Source organism: Thamnophis elegans, chromosome 3 (genome assembly GCF_009769535.1).
Source record: "Thamnophis elegans isolate rThaEle1 chromosome 3, rThaEle1.pri, whole genome shotgun sequence".
NCBI classification, from domain to species: domain Eukaryota; kingdom Metazoa; phylum Chordata; class Lepidosauria; order Squamata; family Colubridae; genus Thamnophis; species Thamnophis elegans.
In genome coordinates, this window is record NC_045543.1 from 1,511,598 (window position 1) to 1,537,328 (window position 25,731).

At 40.0% G+C, this 25,731-nt stretch overlaps 1 protein-coding gene across 2 annotated transcripts in view; it reads left to right on the forward strand.

Annotated features, from left to right (window-relative positions):
• TRAPPC12 (trafficking protein particle complex 12) overlaps nt 1–25,731 on the forward strand; it is an 87,678-nt gene that overhangs the window by 12,483 nt on the left and 49,464 nt on the right. For both annotated transcript variants that reach the window (XM_032212785.1, XM_032212786.1), the window contains exons 6-7: nt 12,003–12,116; nt 13,926–14,064. In XM_032212785.1, the coding sequence (XP_032068676.1) occupies nt 12,003–12,116; nt 13,926–14,064 (253 nt within the window). The remainder of the gene's footprint in view (nt 1–12,002; nt 12,117–13,925; nt 14,065–25,731) is intronic.

Sequence of the window (25,731 nt, forward strand, 5' to 3'; positions counted from 1 at the left end):
TGTTATATCTCTATAGTCTATGGTGGGATTTACCTAAACTGGCTAATGGTTATTTTTCTTTTTCCTGTTCTGTATCATTTTGTAGTGAAATCAATTGTTCTATACACAAAAATTCCTTTTGTGTATCTCTGTTTTAAACCATTAGACCAACAGTTGTTATTCAGTTTTTTTTAAATGTGTCATTAAACTTCCCTTGAGTCTTCTGATAAGCCAAAAGTATCTCTTTTTCAAAAGACTTAAAGAGTTCTGAATTGAAAGATTATCAGGTGAATTTAAAGTGACAAAATATTCACAGATCACATCACTGAAATATTTCTGGATTTGGCTCATGAAAAAAAATGTTTGCCAGGTTTATCTAAAACACACAATAAATAATTAAGAGGGAAAGCAATCAATCTCTTCAAACAATTTCTCCATCCCATATCGCCTCACTCTCTACAAACAAATCTTTAAAGCCTCTCATCCACTCTAATCACTGTCCTTTAAGAGTTACCAGAAATAACAGTGTATCATACAACATATTATAAACTTGATCTAATAAAACTACTTGAAATTCCTTCCTTTTTCCTGTATATCTCATTTTCTGTCTTAAATCCTCAAACCTCATCTTTCAAATCCAGTCATAAAAATTATTAAAATTATCAGAATAATATAACTGTTTTAACTTTAATCCAATAAACTTAAAATGGAACAAATGAAATCTTTCCACTATGACTCTTATCTATAAATAAAACCTTAAAATATCAAAATCTAGTCCCAGTCAGGAAAAGCTATTACATATTATTAGTTATGATAATCTATTTTAACCTTGGTCAAATAAACCAACTTTATATTCCTTCTACTTTCTCCTAACAATCATGAGCTTTTGTCCTTTCAAATATGTCCAAACAGTTCCCTTTCATTTTCTCTCTCTCTTCTCACAAAATTGCATTAACAAATCACTTTTGTAAATCTAACATAAAAGTTACACAAGTCACTCTTCTGATATATTATTTGTATTATCCTTTTTAGTTATTAAAAACATCAATTTCATCTTTTTCCTTATCCTGTTTGAAGCTTGTCATTTGAAAATCCTCATTTAAACCAGTTTCAGTCTTATCCAGTAAGATTTGATTCTCTTCTGAAACATCATTGAGTAATTATGGCTGAGAGCCTTAAAATTAACTTTTAAGTCCATTGTTCACACATATTTCTCAATAGATCTATTGCTGAAATGTTTTACTCCATTTTGCTTGATCAAATCCAGTAATAAGTATGCTTCTCTTTTAATTGTTATCTTTATTTTCTTCTTATTTCCTTTAGTGTCCAACGTTTAAAATTCCATCTTATCAGGTCGTTTTTCTTCTGAGAGCACATCCTTGAATAGTTTCTCATGGGGAGAATTCTTATATGTACTTTTAAAATGTTATTAGATCCATCTGGACCTTTAGTCTATTTATAATTTTCTAAAATCAACCCTTTCTAATAACCTTTTCCTGTTGATTCAGAAAACAAATGTATTTGCAAATCTTGACAGCCATACTTAAAACTTGTGTCATAAGATTGAAGAAAATACCCAGTTGAATATCACAGAACTTGCTGTTTTGGAGGTTCTGAATATGTAAGAAATAATTAAAAAAATTAATTAATTCCACAGTGATTAACAAATGCAGATCAACCCAGGACCCGCCTGTATTGTACTTGCTTTATGTTCAGATGTGGTTAATAATAGACTTCTGAAAAACTATAATTTTCATTTCAGTGGGTTATAAGATCCAATCGGCACACTTAATGGCTACATATTGAATATTTCCTTTTATTTTATTTACAAACGTATAAAATACACATACACAAAACTTAGACATACACCACATTTACACAATATAATAGGAACAGGAGCTTCCTGTTCTTTCTAATAGCAATTGCCAATCGACAGACTTAATGGCTACATATTGAATATTTCCAGTACTACTGACTACCATTTTAGTATTTTTATGGAGAAAAATACTGTTAGATTTGAAATAATAACTATCCCTTCTCTCTTTCTCTCTCTCTCATAATTGTTAGCTACCATTTTGTGAGCAATTTTTTAAAATGTTATTATATTTTAGTCTGCCCTTTAGGAGCGAAAGAAGGGAAACAGATAAAAGCACCATCCCCTGTGGTTGGCTATATGACTAGTGGAGTAAAATTCTCAGGGACTTCTTTCTTTTCCTTTAATTGAATGGCTATGACTGCAGTTTCATAAATTTGGGCAAATGATAATCTCAGAAAACATTTAAGAAAAACAGTTAAGGTTAATTTTTCGGCAGTGTTGCTGATGGAATAATATTACCAACGCGATAAATTCCTCCTCTTCATTCATCATCCTTCTGCCCATTCCCACATTGGTCTTGGGAAGAATATGTGGATCAATGGGGAAAAAGACTAAGAGAAATTCATGATACACAGTAGAAGACAAGTGTGCAAAATATCACATGTAGCTCCTTAATTAGAATATTTTATTATCTTATAAATGTAAAAGAATATTAGGAAATTTTAGCCTACGAAGGGGTTACCGACCATTTTTTTTTAAATGATGTCAATGTGTTCTACCCAAATAATTTATATTAGAGAAGAATGTCATCCAAAATGGAGGAGGACATTTTAATCATTTTAATGGTGTCATATGTACAGTTAAAGATTCCCTCTGGGGGGAAATCATATTCTTTCTCTTAGTGGAGCATCTAGATTTTACATGGAATTTCCATCCATTGTCAAACATAATAAAACTGTGGGCCTCTTGTGTGTATTTTTTTTTATAGCTGAGAAGTTTCCATTGAAAAAGAATTCTCCTGATTTAAGTAATATTTTTTATTCCCGAAGTTAAATTATACACTAGTTAAAAAGAAATCATGAAATGTTTTCTAATTGTAATCTCCATTCTGAATTGATTTGCAATCTTAAGTTGTATTTCTCCGTTGTCTACATTCTGACTTCATGCTCAGCATGAACAAGCTAACTTCAAAAAACTTTAATGTTTTTCTGTCCCCAACTCTGTCCCAACTATGAAGTAAACCTGGGAAACTTTCACTTCTGTTTAAGCACATATCATCAGAGTTTATATAATAGATAATATTTGAAACAAGCAAACTTGGTTTCTAGGCATTTTATACCAAAGTAATACATAGTTAGTATCCCGGAGTCCTTCGGGATTGGGCGGAATATAAATATATTTAATAAAAATAAAAAAAATAGTACTTTATTTTGGTGTATATCTTGACCAATGATTTCACTGCAGTTGATTTGGGCCGTTGCCTTGGGAATATTTGGGGCTCAGAGGACAGCAAGTAATGACACGTGCATTATGAAGTCAGCATGCAGATGTTTATTTATTAAATATATTTATTAAATATATTTATATGCCGTCCAATCCCGAAGGACTTACACACTAGCGTTAGATGCCATGGCATCATATAATCTCATATTAGAATGATGTCTCATTTTGATGTTATTGCAACCTGTTAGGAATACTACGGTTAATATTTTACAATTATCTATTGGATAGTAAGTACAGGTAGTCCTTGATTTACAACAGTTCACTCAGTGACCATTCAAAGTTACAATGGCACTGAAAAAAGTAACTTAAGATCATTTTTCACACTTATGGCCATTTCAGAATCCCCATGGTCACATGTTCATAATTCAGATGCTGTGCAACTGGTTCATATTTATGACAATTGCATTGCCCCAGGGTCGTATGATCAGCTTTTGCAACCGTCTGACAAGCAAAGTCGATGGGGAATATGCATTCACTGAACAACCACGTTACTAATTTACCAAATGCAATTGTTCAGTGAACAACTATGGCAAGGAAAGTCGTAAAATGGGGCAAAACTCATTTAATAAATGTTTCACTTAGCAACATAATTTTTGAACTCAATTGTGCTCGTAACTGGAGGACTACCTATATAAAGTTGTAGTAGTTTGTAGTTTTATTGGTTTTGTATGCCGCCCACTCCCGAAGGACTCCGGGTGGCTTACAATAAAACAGGGAGAGGGGATAAATAAGACAATACAAGACAATACAACACTTTAAAAATACAGCAACAGTGGGGTTGAAGTGGGGCCGGATACTTCAACAGCCCCCAGCCTGCCGGAACAGCCAGGATTTAGTAGCTTTACGGAAGGCCGGGAGGGTAGTGAGGGTCCAGATCACCACGGGGAGCTCGTTCCAGAGAGCCGGGGCTGCAACAGAGAAGGCTCTCCCCCGGGGAGTCGCCAGCCGACATTGGCTGGCAGATGGGATCCGGAGAAGGCCAAGCCTGTGCGATCGAATCGGTCTTTGGGAGGTAATTGGCAGGAGGCGGTCTCTCAGGTACCCAGGTCCGATGCCATGCAGGGCTTTATAAGTAACGACTAGCGTGTCCGGAGACCAATGGGCAGCCAATGCAGCTGGCGGAGGATAGGTGTAACGTGGGTGTACCTAGGTGCACCCACAATCGCTCGCGCGGCTGCATTCTGGACTAAAGAAACAGATTTGCCACTCTTAATATTTCTTTTAGAACAATAAGTTTCTTAATCTTGCTTTTGCCCAGGGAACATTTGAGTAGTCTTCAATAATTCCCTTTGGAGGAGTATCCAGATGGTAACAGAAATTTAGTAACAGTAATAGAAAAATGTGAACGTATATTTTAAATTAGACTTATATTGATTTGTTATTGCTGCTGTAACTGTTCTGCTGTAACACCTGAACTATTTAACCTTTATTGCATATATACATCTGCCGTGCATCAAAGAACAGATGGTGTCAATTCCCACCATTCTGAGTCTTCTGGTTCTGATCCCATTAAACTAGGCAAGATGTTTTTGTGCCTTGTATCTGAGCAAAAGGTTCAAATATGTGATAATAGCACATTTTTTCTTATTGTAATGGTAGAGCTGTGACTACCTTGGCTTCCACTTCACACTAGTGATCATTAACTATTTGTAGGCAAGCCGCTATCACAGTGTTTCTCAACCTTGGCAACTTGAAGATGTCCGGACTTCAACTCCCAGAATTCCCCAGCCAGCGAATGCTGGCTGGGGAATTCTGGGAGTTGAAGTCCAGACATTTTTTTAAAAAAATATAATTTTTATTAAACATTATTACCTTTAAAAAACAGAAAGAAAAATACAACAACATAAGAAAGACAAATCATACATAACAATATAAAGTAAATATACAGCCTTTTGTATCGGCATTCATTAGTTATACTTTTTTTTTAAAGCGTAAAACATACAAATACAATTTTAAACATACAACCCCCCTCCCCCCCCCCCCCCACGGTGACAGTCATTCACAGCCCAACTTTTTTCTTTCCTTCCTCATTGTTAGGTCTCTAAGCCACATCTCCTCATTGCAAAGTTCAGGGATCTATTACAATACCCATGTTCACTTTTAACTTTCCCCATTTTAAGTCCCTGCTGTTCTCCTTGTCGCCCACATATACCATAAGTTCCAGCTAAGATAATGTTCCGTTTCTCCTTTGTCCCTCAGCCAACCCGTCATTCTGTCCATTTCTGCACGTTCATAGATCTTTTTAATTATAGCATCTTCCGACGGTATGGTAGTGGATTTCCAAAATTGTCCATAGGTTATTCTTGCGGCCACAATTATATGTAGGCTCAAATGCCATATTGAATTACTCATGTTTTCTGAACTCCAGACATCTTCAAGTTGCCAAGGTTGAGAAACACTGTGCTATCATCTTTGCATCAGTAATAGGGAAAAAAAAGTGGAACGGTCTCCTATATGTATACTTAAATATTAACTATTGGGATCTTATTTATCACTATTGATCAATTAATCACCTGGTTTAAAAGTAATATGTTTTCAAATCTATATTTTTTGCTTTTTTAATATGGATTTTTTATTTTGAAACAAACTTTAAAATACGAGTGAGATGTGCATAACATAACAGCGAAATAAGAATTTTATTGAAAAGGGGATAAAAAACTCATCGATTAAAGACCATATTGCAAAATTTATTAGTAGCATGGTCTAGTGGGATACGGGAGAGACCTTGGGAGACAGAGCAAAGAGAAAGTCAAGAAACAGATAAGAGACAGCAGACCTGGCAACTGGATAAGAGATCCTTTCTAGTTTCTCAGGCTTTAGAGCAGTGTTTCTCAACCTTGGCGACTTTAAGTCCTGTGGACTTCAACTCCCAGAATCCCCCAGCGAGCACAGCTGGCTGGGGCATTCTGGGAGTTGAAGTCCACACGACTTAAAGTCGCCAAGGTTGAGAAACACTGATTTAAAAGATACGGGGGAGTGGGGTGGGAGGAGGAGGATTGCATTTACAGACTTGCAAATATTCTGTCAATGTGGCTTTGCAATAAAGCAGATTTCGCTCATCTGGTTGTGATTCTTGTCTGATTTCTTGTCTGAACCGCCTGCGGTTAGAATAAAACGACCAAAAGAGCAGCTCACTAATCAAAAACAGTATTTTTTCATCTGTAAACAAATGATAATTCTATATAATCTGTACCATATAACCCACCATATAATTTTTTTTTTTTTTTTTTTTGCCTTCCCAAATTATTCAAGGTAGGAAGATGCTGGATCATTATTTCCCAACTTGCTTGGCAACGCTATCTTTTAAAGTTTGGTGTAGTAGTGGTTAAGGCACCAGGCTAGAAAATGGGAGAGCGTGAGTTCTAATTCTGCCTTAGCACAAAAGTCAGCTGGGTGAGTTTGGGCCAGTCTCTCTCTCAGCCCAACCCACCTCACAGGGTGGTTGTTGTGGGAAAAATAGGAGGAAGAAGTTGTGTTGGATATGTTTGCAACCTTGAGTTATTTGTAAAAATAATAAAGGCGGTAGGTAGGTAGGTAGGTAGGTAGGTAGGTAGGTAGGTAGGTAGGTAGGTAGGTAGGTAGGTAGATAGATAGATAGATAGATAGATAGATAGATAGATAGATAGATAGATAGATAGATAGATAGATAGATAGATAGATAGATAGATGATAGATAGATAGATGGATGATGGATGGATTATTATTTTTTATTATTATTATTATTTATTGGGTTTGTATGCCGCCCACTCTCGGGAGACTCAGATGGATGGATGGATGGATGGATGGATGGATGGATGGATGGATGGATGGATGGATGGTTGGATAGATAGATAGATAGATAGATAGATAGATAGATAGATAGATAGAGGCAGGCAGGCAGGCCTCCTTCCACCTCCTCCTTTCACTGAAATAATGTGTATTCAATTAGGGAGCTCACCAAAATGGATTTTATTTATAGTGCTCTCTGTTGTTCAAACAAGACTCCGAAAGGAACTTTGTGATGGTTACACCTAAATCTGAGACTTCCCAGTGGCCATTTTCATAACAAAAGTCCTTTGTTGTCAAACGTTATCAAATGTAATGGTGGTATGGTCTATATATGGTGGTATAGAACAGGAGTCTCAGATTCTCCATTCCTTGTAAAGGGCTGAGAATTCTTCCCAGCAAAGCCAACACTATGCTTGCCGTGCAAAAAGGCATGGAGCGGGCTCCAGGAGTGAGATGGGATGGCGACATCAGACTAACAATAACCTTAACCCAGTGTGAATAGTCTTACTTGCAGCCATGAGACCTGGTCAATTGGTCAAGGCAGTTGGGGCCCATTATTTATAGCGTCTGCTGCTTCTGAAATGGTACCCGGAACTCCAGGCACAGGCAGAGGTCAAGTGAGCCTTGGCCAAGAGAGAAAGCCAGGATCCTGGGCTTCCCCAGGGGCGGGAAAGAAGTGATCATCAGAAGAGATGGGTCAGGGCTGATTGCCAGCCAAGGGGCAGGAATGACAGTGCATGGCCGTTCAAGTTCTCCTTACTAAGCAGGAGTAGGAAGGACTTGACGAGTCAAGGAGAGAGAGAAAAGAAGAAAAGCAAAAAAAAGAACAAATACGTCTGCTCGGGAAGGAGAGAAGGGGAAAAAAACCAAGGTTTGGGTCACTGTTAGAGGGGTGAATTTCCTAGATTATATTGTCTAGATGCCACAAAATACCACATTATCAACACAACACAATTGTAAAACCAAATATTGGTGGTCTTGTTAATGAGAAACACTGCAAGCTAAGTGGCCAAAATCAAGTAGCCGTTTGGCAAAGTCAGTTTATGGCAAGTAACTTTTTTCAACGTAATAAACTTGCATTCGATAGCATTCCACCATGCTCTCTCTTCATTTTTCACTCATTGGAGATGTTGGTATTTTTGCAGCCCTTTGGCTAATGAATATTTTCTTCGAGGACACTGAGTTTGAAACCCGTAATGTAGAATATAGCTACTAACCCTTAGTTAAGAAAGGTGCTCTTGTGTGAAAATATTACTTGATCCTGCGTTTTTTTCTTATGTAACTGAAGTTGTGATCAGTGTCAGGAACTGCTACATTTTGTTCTTTTAATTCTATTATTCACCTCTAGTTGTGCTTTTACCCTGTTCCCCCAAAAATAAGACCTCCCCAGATAATAAGCCCAATCGGGCTTTTGAGTACATGCACTAAAGTAAGCCCTCCCCTGAAAATAAGCCCTCCCCTGAAAATATTGCAACACAGCAGCAGCCATGAGGTGACCCCGCTCAGCCGCCTCCTTCACCTCAAAAATAATAAGTCCACCCCGAAAATAAGGCCAAGCACTTATTTCGGGGGTCAAAAGAAAATAAATGGTAATAAAGAACTTAGCATCATGCGATTTATAAAAGCTGAATGAAAATAAATATGGTGTCCTTGAGGTATCATAAGATATATTTTTTAATTCTTGTTAGAACAATAATTCATAGGATCCTTCAAAATTTAAGGAATATTACAGAGTTTTAAAAAACTCTGATAATTCATGATCTCCTTAGTAATTATTTATAAAGCCAGGACATAACATCAAGGCTAAGTGAGCCTCTGTACTCTTCTTCTATTATAATTTGAATTTTATTTTTCTGACCCATCCCAGAAGAAGATGCAGTAACTTGAAGGGTTGCACACAGGCGCAGAGTTTGTGCCTCCAAGTATCTTTTTTGGAGTGGAGCCCAGACTTTTGCCCAGCCATGTCCGTACTCTCTATCCTGGGCACTGATTAAGCATTCAGACATCAGTTATCCCAAAAATTTTTAGCTGGACCTGGTTTGTCCCGTGATGAGTACTCGGATCTTCAACTTTATAGCATATTGGGCAGATCTGAAAATTAAGTAGGAGTATAATTTTTTCCCTCCAAGCTAAATAGCTGCCGTGGGGTATATAAAGTCATGATGCTACTTCATTTTATCCCCTACCACAGTGGTTCCCAAACTTGGCAACTTTAAGACTTGTGGGCTTCAGGATTAAGACCATAATTATGTAATGTATTCAAAATAGATAATATCCAAAATATTGGTAATATTTGGCATCAGATCTCAATATTATGCCTTCAGATGGTACCAATAATCTTTGTATCTTCTGAACAGACCTAAATATTATTCAATACATGGACTGGCTATTTTTAAAAAAAATGATGTTTGAGTTTATCAAGGCATTATCATTCTTTCTTCTAAAGCATATCAATGTGGCTCATTTTCTAAATGTTGATTGGGTTGCTCTTTTGTGTTAACTGAATGGACTCCTTTATATTCAAATACTGCATATATTGTTCAAAGCAGTGCTATCCAGGCTCATCCAAGCTTTGATGCTGTGCTAAAAATTCACTGGATTGTATTATCCAATACACAAGCAGGAAGCTATAGATGATGTTTCTGATATGTAGTCACCTCCCTTTTTGTTATCTTAAAGTGAGCTATGCTGGCTGGAGAATTCTGGGAGTGGAAGTCCACAAGTCTTAAAGTTGCCAAGTTTGGGAACCATTGATCTACCACCTTCCCTGCAATGCTCCTTAACTTCCTACTTGCCTTTGTTAATTTTCTAGACAAGGGCCTGACATTTCCAAACAAAGCATATATAATGTTTATAAGTTGCATCTGGAGCCCAGAGGCATTCTTAGGAATAAAGGTGGTGTTTGCAATGCATCAGCTCATTAATTCCTCTATTTAGAAAAAAAAAACAGCTAATTAGGGCAGGAAGTCAGGCAAGAGCCAAAGGAATTGTCTGTGATACATCAACACACTCCGGGGTTAAATAGTGTCCAGACTCCAGGCACATTTTGCAGGCCTTACCTTAACCGTTAACTGTTATTCTACAATTCGGTTCCACCACAAAACCGCGTTCGACTAAAGCGCGCTTGACGAAACCGCGTAGCTGACATCATCAACAGGGCGACAACAGCGCGGAGACAGAATCACGCTGTAAACGCTAAACCTAAAATTAACCCCTAAACCTAACCCCCCTAAACCTAACCCTAAACCTAACCCTTAATCTAGCCCTAAACCTAACCCTTAACCTAACCCTAAACCTAATCCTAACCCTTAACCTAACCCTAAACCTAACCCTAAACCTAACCCTTACCTTAAGTTGAATCGGCTTGCTTTCAAAGCGCTATTTAAAGCGCCCTTCTTTCTCCGCGCTGGCTGTTGTCGCCCTGTTGATGACGTCAGCGATGCGGTTTAATCGGGTGCGGCTTAGTCGAGCACGGTTTTGTCGTGCCACGTACAATTCAGTGGTGAGTAGCAGCTATGCCCCCAATGCTTTACTAGAGGTTTACGCAGCTAGTCAAAAAAAAGGGGGGGGGAAAGATAAGGGAGGTTTGTAGAGAGGTCTTGTAGGAAGAGTGGATGAGTTGCACTTGGGTAGATCAATATCTCATAGCTTGCTATAACAAATTCAGCAGAGCTGTTTTGTGAGTTAGGACATTGGCACTTGAGACTCGTTTGCCAGAGTGTCCACTACATAAATTCCACACATAATTCTCCAGCTGGAAAAAAACATGGACAGATGGCATAACGTGACAGGTAAGTACGCTCAGTTGTGAAATGTGATTTTTCTAACAGTCTGGTGTCATAAGTTACATTTTGTCCTTGGTGTGTGACTCTTGGCTTGAAAGAAGGCACCGTTACTTATTTGCAGATAATGCTAACAAGCCACAAATTGTCGCCCAAGTTTGTTCAGCTGCTCCTGGCAAGTGCCAAGCAAGAGCGGCCAGGCGGTTTGCCTCCCTGCTTGTTCATGATAAGCTAAAATTTTAAAGAATTCTTGCTTACCTCGGTTGTTCAAACATTGTAAGAAATAATCCTCTTTCCTGCCGTAACTTTGACTGGAAGCAAAACGCGATTTCTCTTTCTAAGCTTTGGATCAGGGGAAAAATAAGTTGTTTCTTCTGCTGGCAGAATGTGTGACTTTGAAGTATCCGTCACCTTTTTATGATGCAGAGCATTTAAGTTTTAAATATAAAATTCACGTTACTTCTGAATTTTACTGAATGCTTTCTGGTGGAGTGAATAGATGCTGAATTAGTGTTTCTCAACCTTGGCGACTTTAAGTCCTGTGGACTTCAACTCCCAGAATCCCCCAGCCAGCTGTGCTGGCTGGGGGATTCTGGGAGTTGAAGTCCACAGGACTTAAAGTCGCCAAGGTTGAGAAACACTGTGCTGCAAACTTCCAAGTATTTATATTTATTAAATTGTGAGTTTCCACCCAGCTGAATTTTCAAGCGGAGCTTACTGAATTATCTTTATGATTTAATTGATTAAAATGAATAGGAAAAATGACTTGATTGGGGCTGGGGGGGAATAAATGAAATAGCAATGCTACTTAGACCCAATAGATAGGATTATTTTGCAATGGCAAAACCATATTCTTGAAGGGTTAAAAACTGATAACTATTTCAGAATGAACAGTCTCTGGCACTTCGTAATAAATTATATACCCTTTTACACCAGCAATCTTCTAATTGTAAATTGTGAGTCATGCCTGGCTTTGCTTCTTGCCTAATTATACAAGTAGCTTTGACAAACGACATCCTGCTTCCTATGGCCAGCTTCGGTGACCTTGTCATTATTACTAATGGCCAGTTGTAGCTGCTTCAAGCAAAATAAGCAGCTTCAAGTTTTTTAGCTGCTAAATTGTTACTTAGCCTATTCTTTCCCTTTCACGCCAGAGCACCAAAAACTGGAGAGCAGCGGTTGATCTGTGCGGACGGCTTCTGACAGCCCATGGCCAAGGCTACGGCAAAAGCGGACTCCCCACCAGTCACACAACAGACTCTCTTCAGGTATGTTTGCCTGCAGAGCAGGCAAAAGTTAGGATGCAGGTTAAATATGCACACCTTAAACGTGTGAGAGTAAGAAATTGGTTCCCGTGACCCGTCAAAAGCGCGGAGGACAAAATCGCGCTCGACGAAAGCGTGCATGTGACGTCATCACAGCGCGACGAAAAAAATTAAAAATTGAAATAAAATTAAAATTAAAGCAAGCCGATTCACATAAAGGTAAGGGTTAGGGTTAGGTTAAGGGTTAGGGTTAGGGTTAGAGCGTTAGGGTTACGTTTAGCGTTAGGTTAAGGGTTAGCGTTAGGTTTGGCGTTACGTTAACGGTTAGGTTTACGGTTACATTTAGGGTTAGGGTTAGGTTTGGGGGGGTTAGGGTAAGGTTTTTGCTTTTTTTTTTACATTTTTCGATCACAGCGCGATGTTTTCGTCGCGCTGTGATGACGTCAAATGCGTGCTTTCGTCGAGTGCGATTTTGTCCTCCGCGGTTTTGTGGTGGAACCATTGGTTCCACATTAAAGATCTACCCAGAAATATGGAACACAAACTGGATACCTCCAATGTTTCCTCCAGTTATTCCCCGACCTTCCTTAAGATTCTTTCAGAGGGTTGATAAATAACTCTTGCAGTTATGAATGAAAAATAAAAACAAGGTTGACATTTCTCACGTAAACAGTTCATTTTACTTTGGTGCCTGGGAAAAATAGATGAATATTGCCTTTGGTTGTTCTAGCATAGAAATATATGCGATGACCATAGTGAGAAAACAATTGAATTTTTGGTTAGATTTTAAGATGCATTAACAATTAACAAATGTTTTCCTGAGTGCGGCAGATTTAACATCCTGCAAATATTTCTTTATAAGGAATTGCAACATCTAAATTAGAAATATTGAGGACCAAAAGATAGAAAAATGTTTTATTAGTAAACTAAATGTTTGAAAGACCCAGAAAGGCAGGGCTGTCAAACTCCCAGCCCGCAGACCGGATGTACCACGTGGTAGCCCCACCCAGTTTAGCGAAGGGGGGAAAGTCACGTGATATGTCACGTGACGCCGCCATGACAACATGAGTTTGACACCCCTGCAGTAATGTATCTGCATTTTGAACCTCTTACGACATTGTCGACTAGACAATGTCGTCTGGCAGCTCCTCAGGGGAGGGCCTTCTCTGTAGCTGCCCCGGCCCTATGGAACGATCTACCCCCAGAGATCCGGACCCTCCCCACTCTCTCGGCCTTCCGAAAGTCTGTTAAGACCTGGCTATTCCGGCAGGCCTGGAGCTGTTGACCCTTGATTGAGTTCCAGCCCCACTAAAGTTGAGTGCATGTTGGGTCCTTTTAACTTGCTTTGTCTCCTTATTTTAAATTTCATAGTATTTTTTAAAACCTTTTTTTATGTAAGCCGCCCGGAGTCCTTTGGGGTAGGGCGGCATACAAATTCATTAAATCTTGAATCTTGAATCTTGACAGGTAGTTAAGGTGAATAATTGAGGATAGGAATGATCCATACATGTCTTCAGATAATGTCAACGTATTAATTCTGTATAATCAAGATTATGAACAGAGTACTATCCAACCATGTAAGGTAATTCATTTGCAAATGATCTCAAAAGTAAAGAAAAAAATTCAGCTCAAGAGGAAAAATTCTGGAAAAAAATGAGTTTACTGAACTCACATGCACACATGAAAAATAATCTTTAGATATATTAGTTTCATAGGTATTTGCTCTTCATAGCTGAAAAAAAACCCTGAAAATACATTTTTGTATTGCAGTAATAGCTGTAAACTTTTTTTTTAATCTTTTTACTTTCAAAGATTTGGTTCGTTAGACTAGCACTCCTGGTAAAACTGAGTCTGTACCAAAATGCCGAAGTGGAATTTGAGCCATTTGGAAACCTAGACCAGCCCGATTTGTATTATGAATATTATCCTCATGTATATCCAGGACGCAAAGGTAAAAACTGTTTTTTATGTTTATTCCTATTAACTGTTTCTCTTGGGTCTCGTATCTTCTTCTTTTTATCAATAGTCACAGGTTTAATAATGAATGCACTACTATAATTGATTGATTGATTGATTGATTGATTGATTGATTGATTACATTTATATGCCGCCCTTTTCCCCAAAGGGGACTCAGGGCGGCTCACAATTCAAATCAGGGAAGGGGGATACAGACAACAAGTTTAAAAAACAAAGCATAACAATGCATAATTTAAAAGCACACAACAGCCATACCATTCGAGACGGGGGCAACAGCTCTTTAGCCCCAGGCCTGTCGGAACAGCCAGGTTTTAAGGGCTGTGCGGAAGGCCTGGAGGGTGGTGAGGGTTCGAATCTCCACGGGGAGTTCGTTCCAAAGGGTCGGAGCAGCCACAGAGAAGGCTCTCCTCCGGGTAGTCGCCAGTCGACACTGGCCGGCTGATGGGATTCGGAGGAGGCCTAGTCTGTGGGATCTGATCGGTCTAGTGGAGGTAATTGGCAGCAGGCGGTCTCTCAATAATACGAACATTACAACACGTTATGGAAAAATATCACAACCCTTTTGCAATAGCAATTCGTGCTGCTGCATCTTTTGATTAGCAGAAAATATTGTCTTCTCTAAAACAGAGAGATTACATATTTCCCACCGTCATTCCTTGAAATCTGGGAAAATGTCACATTTCCAGTTTCTCTTGTACGCATCCCACATGCTCAACACAAGCTATTATTCCCACTGAACAGTCAAATTCCAAAGCTTGGATATATAGTTAAATATTACATTAGCACAGTGTTTCTCAACCTTGGTGACTTTAAGTCCTGGAGGATTTAAAGTCCTCAGGACTTAAAGTCGCCAAGGTTGAGAAACACTGCATTAGCATCTTCAACATTTTCCATAAATGTGCTTATATTACACTTACCCATGGGCAGAAGGTCTGTGCATCATAAGTGATCACAAATATTTTATAATTGTTAAATAGAAATTCTGTGGTCAGTAACATATGAGCGGACTTTAATAAAAAAAAGCAATAAAAATCACAATTCAGATGCTTGTCGACTGTCAAACCTTTACAATAGTTGCAGCATCCCATGTCCTATGACAGTGATGGCGAACCTTTTTCTTACGGTGTGCCAAAAATGTGTGCGCTTGCTATCACGCACGCATGCGTGTGCCCACACAAATTCAATTTTCCCCATGCGCATGACCCCCCACGTGCATCCACACACAACCCCTCCCCAGGCTCCGGAGGCTTTCCTGAAGCCTGGGGAGGGCGAAAACAGCTTCCCCCGGCCCTCCGCAAGACCAAAAATCACCTGGCTGGCCCACACATGGGCGCCAGAGCTGACGGCTGGTGTGCCAGGAAATATGGCTATGCATGCCACCTGTGCCATGCGTGCCATAAGTTCGCCATCACGGTAACCTTCCCAGACGACCACCGACAAAGAGATTCAACGGAAAAGCCAGTAGGGAAGATCACATATTGTGATCACATGATGTTTCACTTAATGACTATGGTGATTCGCTTCCTGACCATGGCAAAAAGAAGGTGATAAAATGTGGTGCACTGGTAAGGGGCCTCACTTGATGATTGTACCTCTTAACGATAAATTCTCTGGTCCTTGTTGTGCCGCCCGGAGTCCTCCGGGATTGGGCGGCCTATAAATCTAATGAATTGAATTGAATTGAATTGTAAGTCAAGGACTACATGTAGTGAGGATGTGCCCCGAGCATGTAACTAGAGCAGCGTTAAAGAATAGGCGCATTGCATTTGTAGGTCAAATGATGCTATACCGCATAGCGCTCTTGGTAAAATAATAGACGTGATTGAGAAAGTGTCAGGCATGGACCAGCCTTCGCGTATTTGTTCATTCGCGGTTTGAAAAGTTAACATTTTTTTTTAAGTTAAGATTTAGCTAGCAATCCATGATCAAACATAATGCAGCATCCAGTTTTATGGATTCCTGAACAATAGTAAATTAGCAAGTAGAATTGTAATCAAATCCAAGAGACAGTCCGTGCATGTATACATCTGTGCAAAAGAGGCCACTACAATTTATGTTTCTAGATCAATTTATTCTCATAACCTGAGAGATGCAGAGGATATCCTTGAGAATATGCCTCGGAAAAAGAATAGCAAAAGACATCTGAATTGGTGTCATTAAGCAACTAATTTTAATTTAAAAAACAAACATAAAGCCTAAAGATACTTTCGCTACTGTGCAGTAATCATCGTCCTTGATAATATGCTGATGGTTGCTTAATTTTCTTTTCATTTTTCCATATAGCAAACATAAATGTAAAAATATTTTGATTTATTTATCTCATTTTGATTCACAATAGATAAAAGAATTAGGCAATTAAAGTGCACTTTGCAATCAAATGTGTCAAGATGCAAATAAATAATGGTCATGAAAGTGCTATAAAATATATTTCATTTAATTCATGTGTGCAATTTAGATCAATTCAAAATATTTGTTGAATTAAACAGAGTATATTTCTTTTTAGAGCAGCACGTACATTTCAACCTAAAATCTTATGAATATCTAGGGATTATGTAGCTGTTGTTTAGCATCTGTATACGTAGACTTATTAAATATCTATCTTTTACTTCATATTTCCCTCTCTGATTTGTTTTCCTTTTTATGTGCCCACTCTAAATGCATCTCCGTTGCCCAACTGTCCTACCCACTTTACTAACACACCAAATGTATTTTACCTTAGCTGCTGTTGAATCCTGATGTTCTCATATCTCCTTTCATTAACTAAGATTAAGATAATTTTCTTTATTTTGGCTGGATAAACCTAGCTTCTTAGGAACCTGTTTTTTTAATCTATATATTAAAGCTTAGAATGTGTGCAAAAACTTGCTGATGGGGGCAAATATCATCCAATGCATGTATATAATAGTAGGATATTTCATGTGATGGATCTATAATCCTGTGCATTATTATCTACTCATTCTTTGTGACAAATACCTTATGCCGCCGATGTGAAAATGAGTATGTGCTGTGGAGAGTAAGAATTCACTGTGCACTGTACCATGTACAGATATGCAAGTTTGGGCAATGTGAGTTTTATATTACAGGTAATCCCCTGGTAATGGGTGTTCATAACCCGGGAATTACCAGGGAAAATTACAGAATCAGCACCCACTAGTGCAGTGTTTCTCAACCTTGGCAACTTGAAGATGTCCGGACTTCAAGTTGCCAAGGTTGAGAAATATTGCACTAGTGTTTACGAACAAGTCCCGAAACTATGAATCTTGTAGCACCACGGCAGTTGTTCGCCCTTACAAGCGGCAGAGGCTCTGCAACATTTGTCGTGCACTTTGCAGGGCAAAATGGAGGTTCAGAGGAGCGGGCCTGCCCCCCAATGCTCCGTTTTGGCCGGCAAAGTGCCGGGCGAGGCCTGCCACACCACAACGGAGCAGCAGAAAGGTGTGCATGACTGAGAGGCTGGAGACGATACAGCTTGCTAGATCTTTGCACAAGTGACCCAGCGTGGCAGGTTGGGTGGGAAAGCCGAGGTGGCGCAGTGGTTAGGGTGCAGTACTGCAGGCTACTTCAGCTGACTGCTATCTGCAGTTCGGCGGTTCTAATCTCACCGGCTCAAGGTTGACTCAGCCTTCCATCCTTCCGAGGTGGGTAAAATGTGGACCCAGATTGTTGTTGGGGGCAATATGCTGACTCTGTAAACCGCTTAGAGAGGGCTGAAAGCCCTATGAAGCCGTATATAAGTCTAACTGCTATTGCTATTGCTATTGCTATTTGCTCACTGCATGACATGTGGCCTGATCTTTTAAAATCATGCGTCTGCTAATTCTTCCCTTAAAAACTTCATGTAAGGGCAAGGGGGCAAGACAGCCAGGCCTGTATCTTTACCCTTGTTTGAAGATGCAAAATTCCACTCACAAAGTGGTTTATTTGTGATCTTTTGTGGTTGAAGAAAAGTGTGAATTAACCCCATGGCTTTAAAAAGCATGGCTTCAGAAATTGTGATAGCAACTTAAGTACCCAGGGTAGCATTAAATCTGGTTTTAAATGATGGGCAGTAGAACATTTTTCTACTGTTCTGTTCTCAGAAATATAAAATTATATAACTTCTAAACATGGTCACACAAATAAAGGTAGAATTATTGGGTTGGAAATTTTACCTCTGCTCTCTCCTAGTGGTGTTGCAGGATACATGGCAGAGAATCTAGCATCCAAGTGAATTGTTGATTTTTCAAGTGAATTGAACAAAGACATCAAGTGTAAGCCTGCGATCATGCCATAACATTGTCAAGCGGTTACATTTTGTTTCCCTGACTATTCTTGGGGTAGGTAGTGCATTAAAAAAAAATGTTGTGCTTCAAGTTATCCCCGTTAAGATAGTCCCATCTTTTGGCATCTGCCAAATCTACGTTTAGGAGACCTTGTGTCACCACCATTTTCGAGAACAGAATTTGAGAATTTACAAACGGAGAGATTGTGGGATTATATATACATTGCATTAAAATATAAAGCTGGAAAAATTGCACCTTCGTAATGCTAGAATTCCTTGAATCTCTGTTTTCCTTCGTTTGATGCTGTCTTCTCAATTGTGAATGAATTGTACTGAATTTCTGAGAAAGTATCCACTAAGTTTAAGGTATTGTACATCAGCTCCGAGACCAAACCTGCAGCTAAGAATGAAGAATGCAGAAGCCGTGATGCCAGTCTGCCTCTTTGGTGTTCCAGCCTCTGTTCCTTTTTCAAGTTTCAAGTTTAATACGATTTATAGGCCGCCCAATCCCGGAGGACTCCGGGCGGCTTACAACGAAAGAAAAAAGAAATAATAAAAAATGAAAATAAAAAAACAAGTTAAAAACTACACACATACATGCGTTATGATCGGGGCTGGACCTCAACAATGAGGTCAACAGCCCCAGGCCTGCCAGAATAACCAGGTTTTAACAGCTTTTCTGAAGGCCATGAGAGTGGGTGAGGTCCGGATTTCTGGGGGTAGTTTGTTCCAAAGGGTCGGAGCAGCCACAGAGAAGGCTCTCCTCCAGGGAGCCGCCAGCCGACATTGTCTGGCTGACGGCATCTGAAGGAGGCCCACCCTGTGGGATCTCACCGGCCGTTGGGAGGTATGTGGCAGTAGGCAGTCTCACAGGTACACTGGGCCTAAGCCATGTAGGGCTTTAAAGGTAATAACCAACACCTTGAATTGCATCCGGAGACCGATAGGAAGCCAGTGCAGCTCGCAGAGGATAGGTGTAACGTGGGTGTATCTAGGTACACCCAATATCGCTCGCGCAGCTGCATTCTGACCGCCAAACGGCCAGCCAGCCAGCCCTACCTGTGTAGCTTAGGCCAGAGGTGACTGAAAAGGGATAGGTGCATTGTTTACTTCTGAACAGCTAAACAAGCAAGGTCCTTGCTTCAAACCTGAAATTCTCTTTGAACATCAGCTGCATATTCCATGTCCGACCTTTGTTTAGAAGAAAAAAGAGTGAAACAGGAGAAATGTCGTTACTTCTTTAGAAGATCTAAAGGGTCAATGGGCGTGGGGATTACAAACAGCAATTCTTTAGTTTTGAGAAGTTCTTGCCTGCAAGAATCTTGGAGATAGCAGCTAATTCTCTGTTCTCTCTGACATCTGTTCGTAATTCAGTGAGATCATCCTTGGCTTTAAGCTTAACAATTTGCTGCAAATATAGAAATAAATTTTAAAAGGAGGGGAGTTTAACAGCAGCCAGTTTTTTTTTTTTTTTCAAAATATGGCTCTTGTGAACTTGGAAAAATGATTGATGCATTGATACGTTTGATTTTCAGAGCTATGCCATTGCATGCTTGTCTTATCTGTTACAAAATCTTGAAAAATCCTTTTTTTGCTTCAAACTGCTTCTTGTTCGCTTCTTATTCTTGCCCCTTTTTTACCTTTTATATGTGTTTCCAAAAATGTGAAAACTATGGAAGCTAACACTATTTTGGAAAAAAAAAATGCAGATCAAAGACCGGATAAGGCAGCAATTATTTTTTTGTTCTCCCTCACGATAGGCACGTTTGAAAAATGCAATCGGTTTCCCTCTAGTGCAGTGTTTCTCAACCTTGGCAACTTGAAGATGTCCGGACTTCAACTCCCAGAATTCGTTGGCATTCGCTGGCTGGGGAATTCTGGGAGTTGAAGTCTGGACATCTTCAAGTTGCCAAGGTTGAGAAACACTGCTTTAGACTGTTGCTGTTTGCATCATGCTGTTTGCATTCCACTTTTACCTATTCATTGCTTTTTTTTTTCCTGGGTTTTTTGGGGGGGGTGAGCATGTGTCAATCTTATCAGCAACTGACTAGTTCTGGCTCCATCAGGATTGATAAATGCTGCTAACAGTGCCATCATAATCAAGCATCACGTTTGGGAGATGCATTGGTAAGAACAGCTGCAGTTTCTGTGGTAAATGAGTAGGTCCTCAAGGTCAACTGGTAGCTTATTTGTATTTTATGTAAAAATGATAATAATGCAGGAGAACTGAAGGAATTTCTTGTCTATATACAGTATGAGCACGTGAAAGACTTCAGTGCTCTTTTAATGCAGTGGGAAACAGTGACCATGATGCTCTACAGACAAGAATGATTGTATTTCTTAAGTTGCACCCGTATAATTCCCTAGTCAAACCCGCTTTTGCTCTCGTATGTTTCACTTATGTGAAGAAGGGAAGACATGTTTGGAGACACAAATGAAATCCTCCTATTTATTAATTATGCATGGCTTATTCCACTTGAAAGAAGTGGAAAGAAGAAACTACGCATTCTAGAAATTTCTTGCAGTACACTTTGGTGTACTACACTTCATTTGAGGCAATGTTGGTTCCTGGAAACTGCCTGGACTAGTCACTACAGTTTTCTTAGAAAGATTTCAGAAGTGGCTTGCCGCTGCTTTTCTTTCTAGGGTTGGGAGGGTGTGACTGCACAACAGGGGTGGGTTTCAGGCGGTTCGCAGCGGTCCCCGCGAACCGGTTGGTCGGCGAACCCGGAAGTAAGTAACTTCCGGGAACGCCGAAGGATACACCCGCCCGCCCGCGTTTCTTACCCAGTTTTGACGAGTTCTGCGCTTCCACGCATGCGCAGAACGCATACAGCGCCTGCGCGATCCTCCAGGAGCAGCTGGAGCATCGCACAGGCGCTAGTACGCCTGCGTGCACTGCGCGCTTGCACGAGGACGCCGCCGGACCCGTTCCAACCGAACCAGTTGGAACGGGGCGAGAAACCCACCCCTGCTGCACAAGGTCACATGGCTGGCTTTGTGTCGACTCTCAGATTTTGTTCATTTATCCTTATTAACAGTTGATGACTGTGTTGTAAAGTTTGCTTCTGTTGACTTTAAGATTCATAAAGGGTTGAAGGTTTAGGTACCATATTTATAGGGTAGCACTTGCCTTTGTTTTTATTGCTGGATAAAGAGATAATTCTTCTCTTCATTTAATGTTTAACTATTTTAAATGCTTCTATATTTTTTTAAGGGACGTGGTGGCTCAGTGGCTAAGATACTGAGCTTGTTGATCAGAAAAGTTGGCAATTCAGCGGTTCGAATCCCTGGTGCCCCGTAACGGAGTGAGCTCCCTTTACTTGGCCCAGCTTTTGCCAACCTAGCAGTTTGAAAGCACATAAAAAATGCAAGTAGAAAAATAGGAACCACCTTTGGTGGGAAGGTAACAGCGTTCCATGCATCTTCGGCATTTAGTCATGCCGGTCACATGACCACGGAGATGTCTTCGGACAGCGCTGGCTCTTCGGCTTTGTAACGGAGATGAGCACCACCCCCTAGAGTCTAGCACATATGTGCGAGGGGAACCTTTTAGAGCTAATCTGGATTTTTTTCTATTTCTCTATAGATTAAGATGCTCAAAAATAATGATTCTATTTAAAGGACATATTTTAATCATTTGGGATCCAGCAGAAACCTTCTCAAGTAGATTTTCGTTTTCTGCAGGAAAACCTCTAGCTCCTTAATTGTCATTCAGAGGAAGTTGAAAGAAACACCTTGGAAGAAGAATTGTGTGCTGTCACAGAGAAACAAATCAAAATCTTCCTGTTTCAACTGATATTCTGATTGAATGCTCTCTTAAATCTCTGAAGACTTCAGAGTCAGCACTTCCCATGATCCTGTCACTCGATTGTTTTTTGTCGGTAGAGTTGATGAGTCTTTATTGATGAAGACGTGTCCTATTACTGCATAGCCTTTCTGCCTCCTTAGCCTTCTAGGCTGTCCTTGAAACTTAGCTGACCCCCTTCCGGGGGTCCTCCAGGCGCCATCTTTCTCTCAGACTCACCCGCATCCAAACATCTTGCAGACTCCATGACAGTAGCGCCCAACAACCATTGGTCTTCCAGAACCTTTGACTAAACTGTTACTTTCCCTTGTAGTCCCAAAGCTTTACCTCATAGATTTCTGGTTTTTTTTTTTGGGGGGGGGGGGGTTGTTTTGAAGGCCATCCAGAATGATCGTGGGCAGTTAAACACTTTAAAAGAACTGGATGATATGATGAAATATATGCTGAGGTGGCGCAGTGGTTAGGGTGCAGCACTGCAGACCATTTCAGCTGACTGTTATCTGCAGTTCAGCGGTTCAAATCTCACCGGCTCAAGGTTGACTCAGCCTTCAATCCTTCCAAGGTGGGTGAAATGAGGACCCAGACTGTGGGGGTGATATGCTGACTCTGTAAACCGCTTAGAGAGGGCTGAAAGCCCTATGAAGCGGTATATAAGTCTAACTGCTATTGCTATCTATCTATCTATCTATCTATCTATCTATCTATCTATCTATCTATCTATCTCTATATCTCTATATCTCTATATCTCTATATCTATCCATCTGTCTGCCTATCTATCCATATCTCCTATCTATCTATCTATCTATCTATCTATCTATCTATCCATCCATCCATCCATATCTCTTATCTATCTATCTATCTAGAGCCGAGGTGGCACAGTGGTTAGAGTGCAGCACTGCAGGCCACTTCAGCTGACTGCTATCTGCAGTTCAGCAGTTCAAATCTCACTGGCTCAAGGTTGACTCAGCCTTCCATCCTTCCGAGGTGGGTGAAATGAGGACCCAGACTGTGGGGGCGATATGCTGACTCTGTAAACCGCTTAGAGAGGGCTGAAAGCCCTATGAAGTGGTATATAAGTCTAACTGCTATTGCTATCTATCTATCTATCTATCTATCTATCTATCTATCTATCTCTATATCTCTATATCTCTATATCTCTATATCTCTATCCATCTGTCTGCCTATCTATCCATATCTCCTATCTATCTATCTATCTATCTATCTATCTATCCATCCATCCATCCATCCATCCATCCATCCATCCATCCATCCATATCTCTTATCTATCTATCTATCAAGAGCCGAGGTGGCGCAGTGGTTAGGGTGCAGTACTGCAGGCCACTTCAGCTGACTGCTATCTGCAGTTCAGCGGTTCTAATCTCACCGGCTCAGTGTTGACTCAGCCTTCCATCCTTCCGAGGTGGGTGAAATGAGGACCCAGACTGTGGGGGCGATGTGCTGACTCTGTAAACCGCTTAGAGAGGGCTGAAAGGCCTATGAAGCGGTATATAAGTCTAACTGTTGCTATTGCTATGCAGACCGAACACACTCTCATAAAAAGCACAAACAACAGGAACTCCACTGCACTTTACCTGAAGGCCTGGGAGACCTTTTAAAACCCAAGTTTTAAAAGATTTTAAAAAGAATCCCCTCAGGGGGGTAAGAGCCAAAGGGTCCTCGGCAGAGATATTCTTCCAGAGGGCAAGCACCACAATAGTGAAGGCATTATCGTATTTTTATTATTGTTCTCACTTAAAATCTAAAAGACGGATACACGAGGTTCCACAATGATAAAATTGTTTGCAATGGCCAACTGATTTCTTTGGCTTTATAGTCAGATTAGGATTCTGACAAACAAACTGAAATACAAACAAATATATGTAAATATTTAAATGCAGTTAGGTATGGACACACTTTCAGTGGTTTGTAAACGTTAACTTTAGTTGATAAAAGCCTACATCATCTTTGCAAATCTGAATTTCATTTGTTCTCCACCCTCCGGAGAAGTTTTTGAAAATGTGTGGCAGACAGCAGATTAAGGGGAATGGCTTTTTTTCTGTTCTGCTGTTGGAGCCTTTCTGTCATATTCTGCCTCTGTATTTAAATTTTGATAACCTTATTTGTGTTTTTTAATGTGAGAGAGATATGTATTTTTAGTGTGAAATGGTCTTTTTTTAACGGAGGAAAAAATAATGATTGTCTTTCTACTATAATACAACTGACCAAGATGTCCCTTTTCATATAAAATCATCCACCACTGTCTTCTGAATTTTAACTATATTTTCCAAGAATGTTGAGCCCTGATTGTCATTTCACCTAATTAGGATGTAATTAGAGTGAGAAATGATAACATTTTCCAAATTCAAAAGTAGAGATGCTTATGTGCCTTTACTCTTTAGAGTAACTCCCAGAGTTTGGATCCCTGGGTATTGCTGATATATACCACTGTTTTTCCTGTATCAACCAGAGTTGCAATAGTGAATAGTATGGCTTACCTCAACCCTAAGAAGTGAAAATGGACTAAGTAATAGCTTCATTTTGTCAAGAGATTGACTGTGGTTACAGTTCGGCTGCCAACTTTTATTCACCGCGTTAAAATGAAGCTTTGGGGTTAGCCCCGGTGCTGCATCTTTATGATGGGGTTATGGATTTCAATTGCATGATAACCCTCTCTACTAACGAGTTGGCCTGCCATGAAGCAGCATATAGGATCATTAACTTTGTTTAATAACGGCATACTGGAACATCCATCTGTCTGTAGATTGAAACTTTTCATTCACTAATGGCTTAAGAAAAGGTGCTTGTGGCTGGGGAAAGCAACAGAGGAGTTGCCGTAAGAGCATAAGACAGAAATATGAAGTAAATGGGGAATGCGGATCGGATGGCATAGAACAGTGGTTCCCAAACTTGGCAACTTTAAGACTTGTGGACTTCAACTCCCAGAATTCTCCAGCCAGCTCCCCATTTGACTGCCTCCTTCCTTCCATCCATCCATCTTCTCTCCACCCATTATTTTTCCAGCTATCCTTCTATCTCTCCCTTATTCCTCCCTCCCTCCCCATTTGACTACCTCCTTCCTTCCTTCCTTCCTTCCATCCATCCATCCATCCATCTTCTCTCCACCCATTCTTTTTCCAGCTATCCTTCTATCTCTCCCTTATTCCTCCCTCCCTCCCCATTTGACTACCTCCTTCCTTCCTTCCTTCCCTCCTTCCTCAGAGCTGGCTGGAGAATTCTGGGAGTTGAAGTCCACAAGTCTTAAAGTTGCCAAGTTTGGGAACCACTGGCATAGAAGAAGAGAAGCTCATTTTCTGTTTTGGAGGGGAAAGACGTTAGAGAGGTTATGGAGGTTACTGGGAAAGAGAAAAATAAATCAGGCCGGTGGAACGCTACTGCCCGACTGTGCCTTCTCCTTGCCACTTATTGCATAGCAGATTTATCTGTAATGTTTTGTAAACAATAATTGCTTTGCAACATAGCACGAGAGTGTTTAGCCCAAATGAATTTATTACCAAAGGCCATCCCATTAGGAAGAGGTATATTTATTTATTTAATATATTGAAACAATTTAT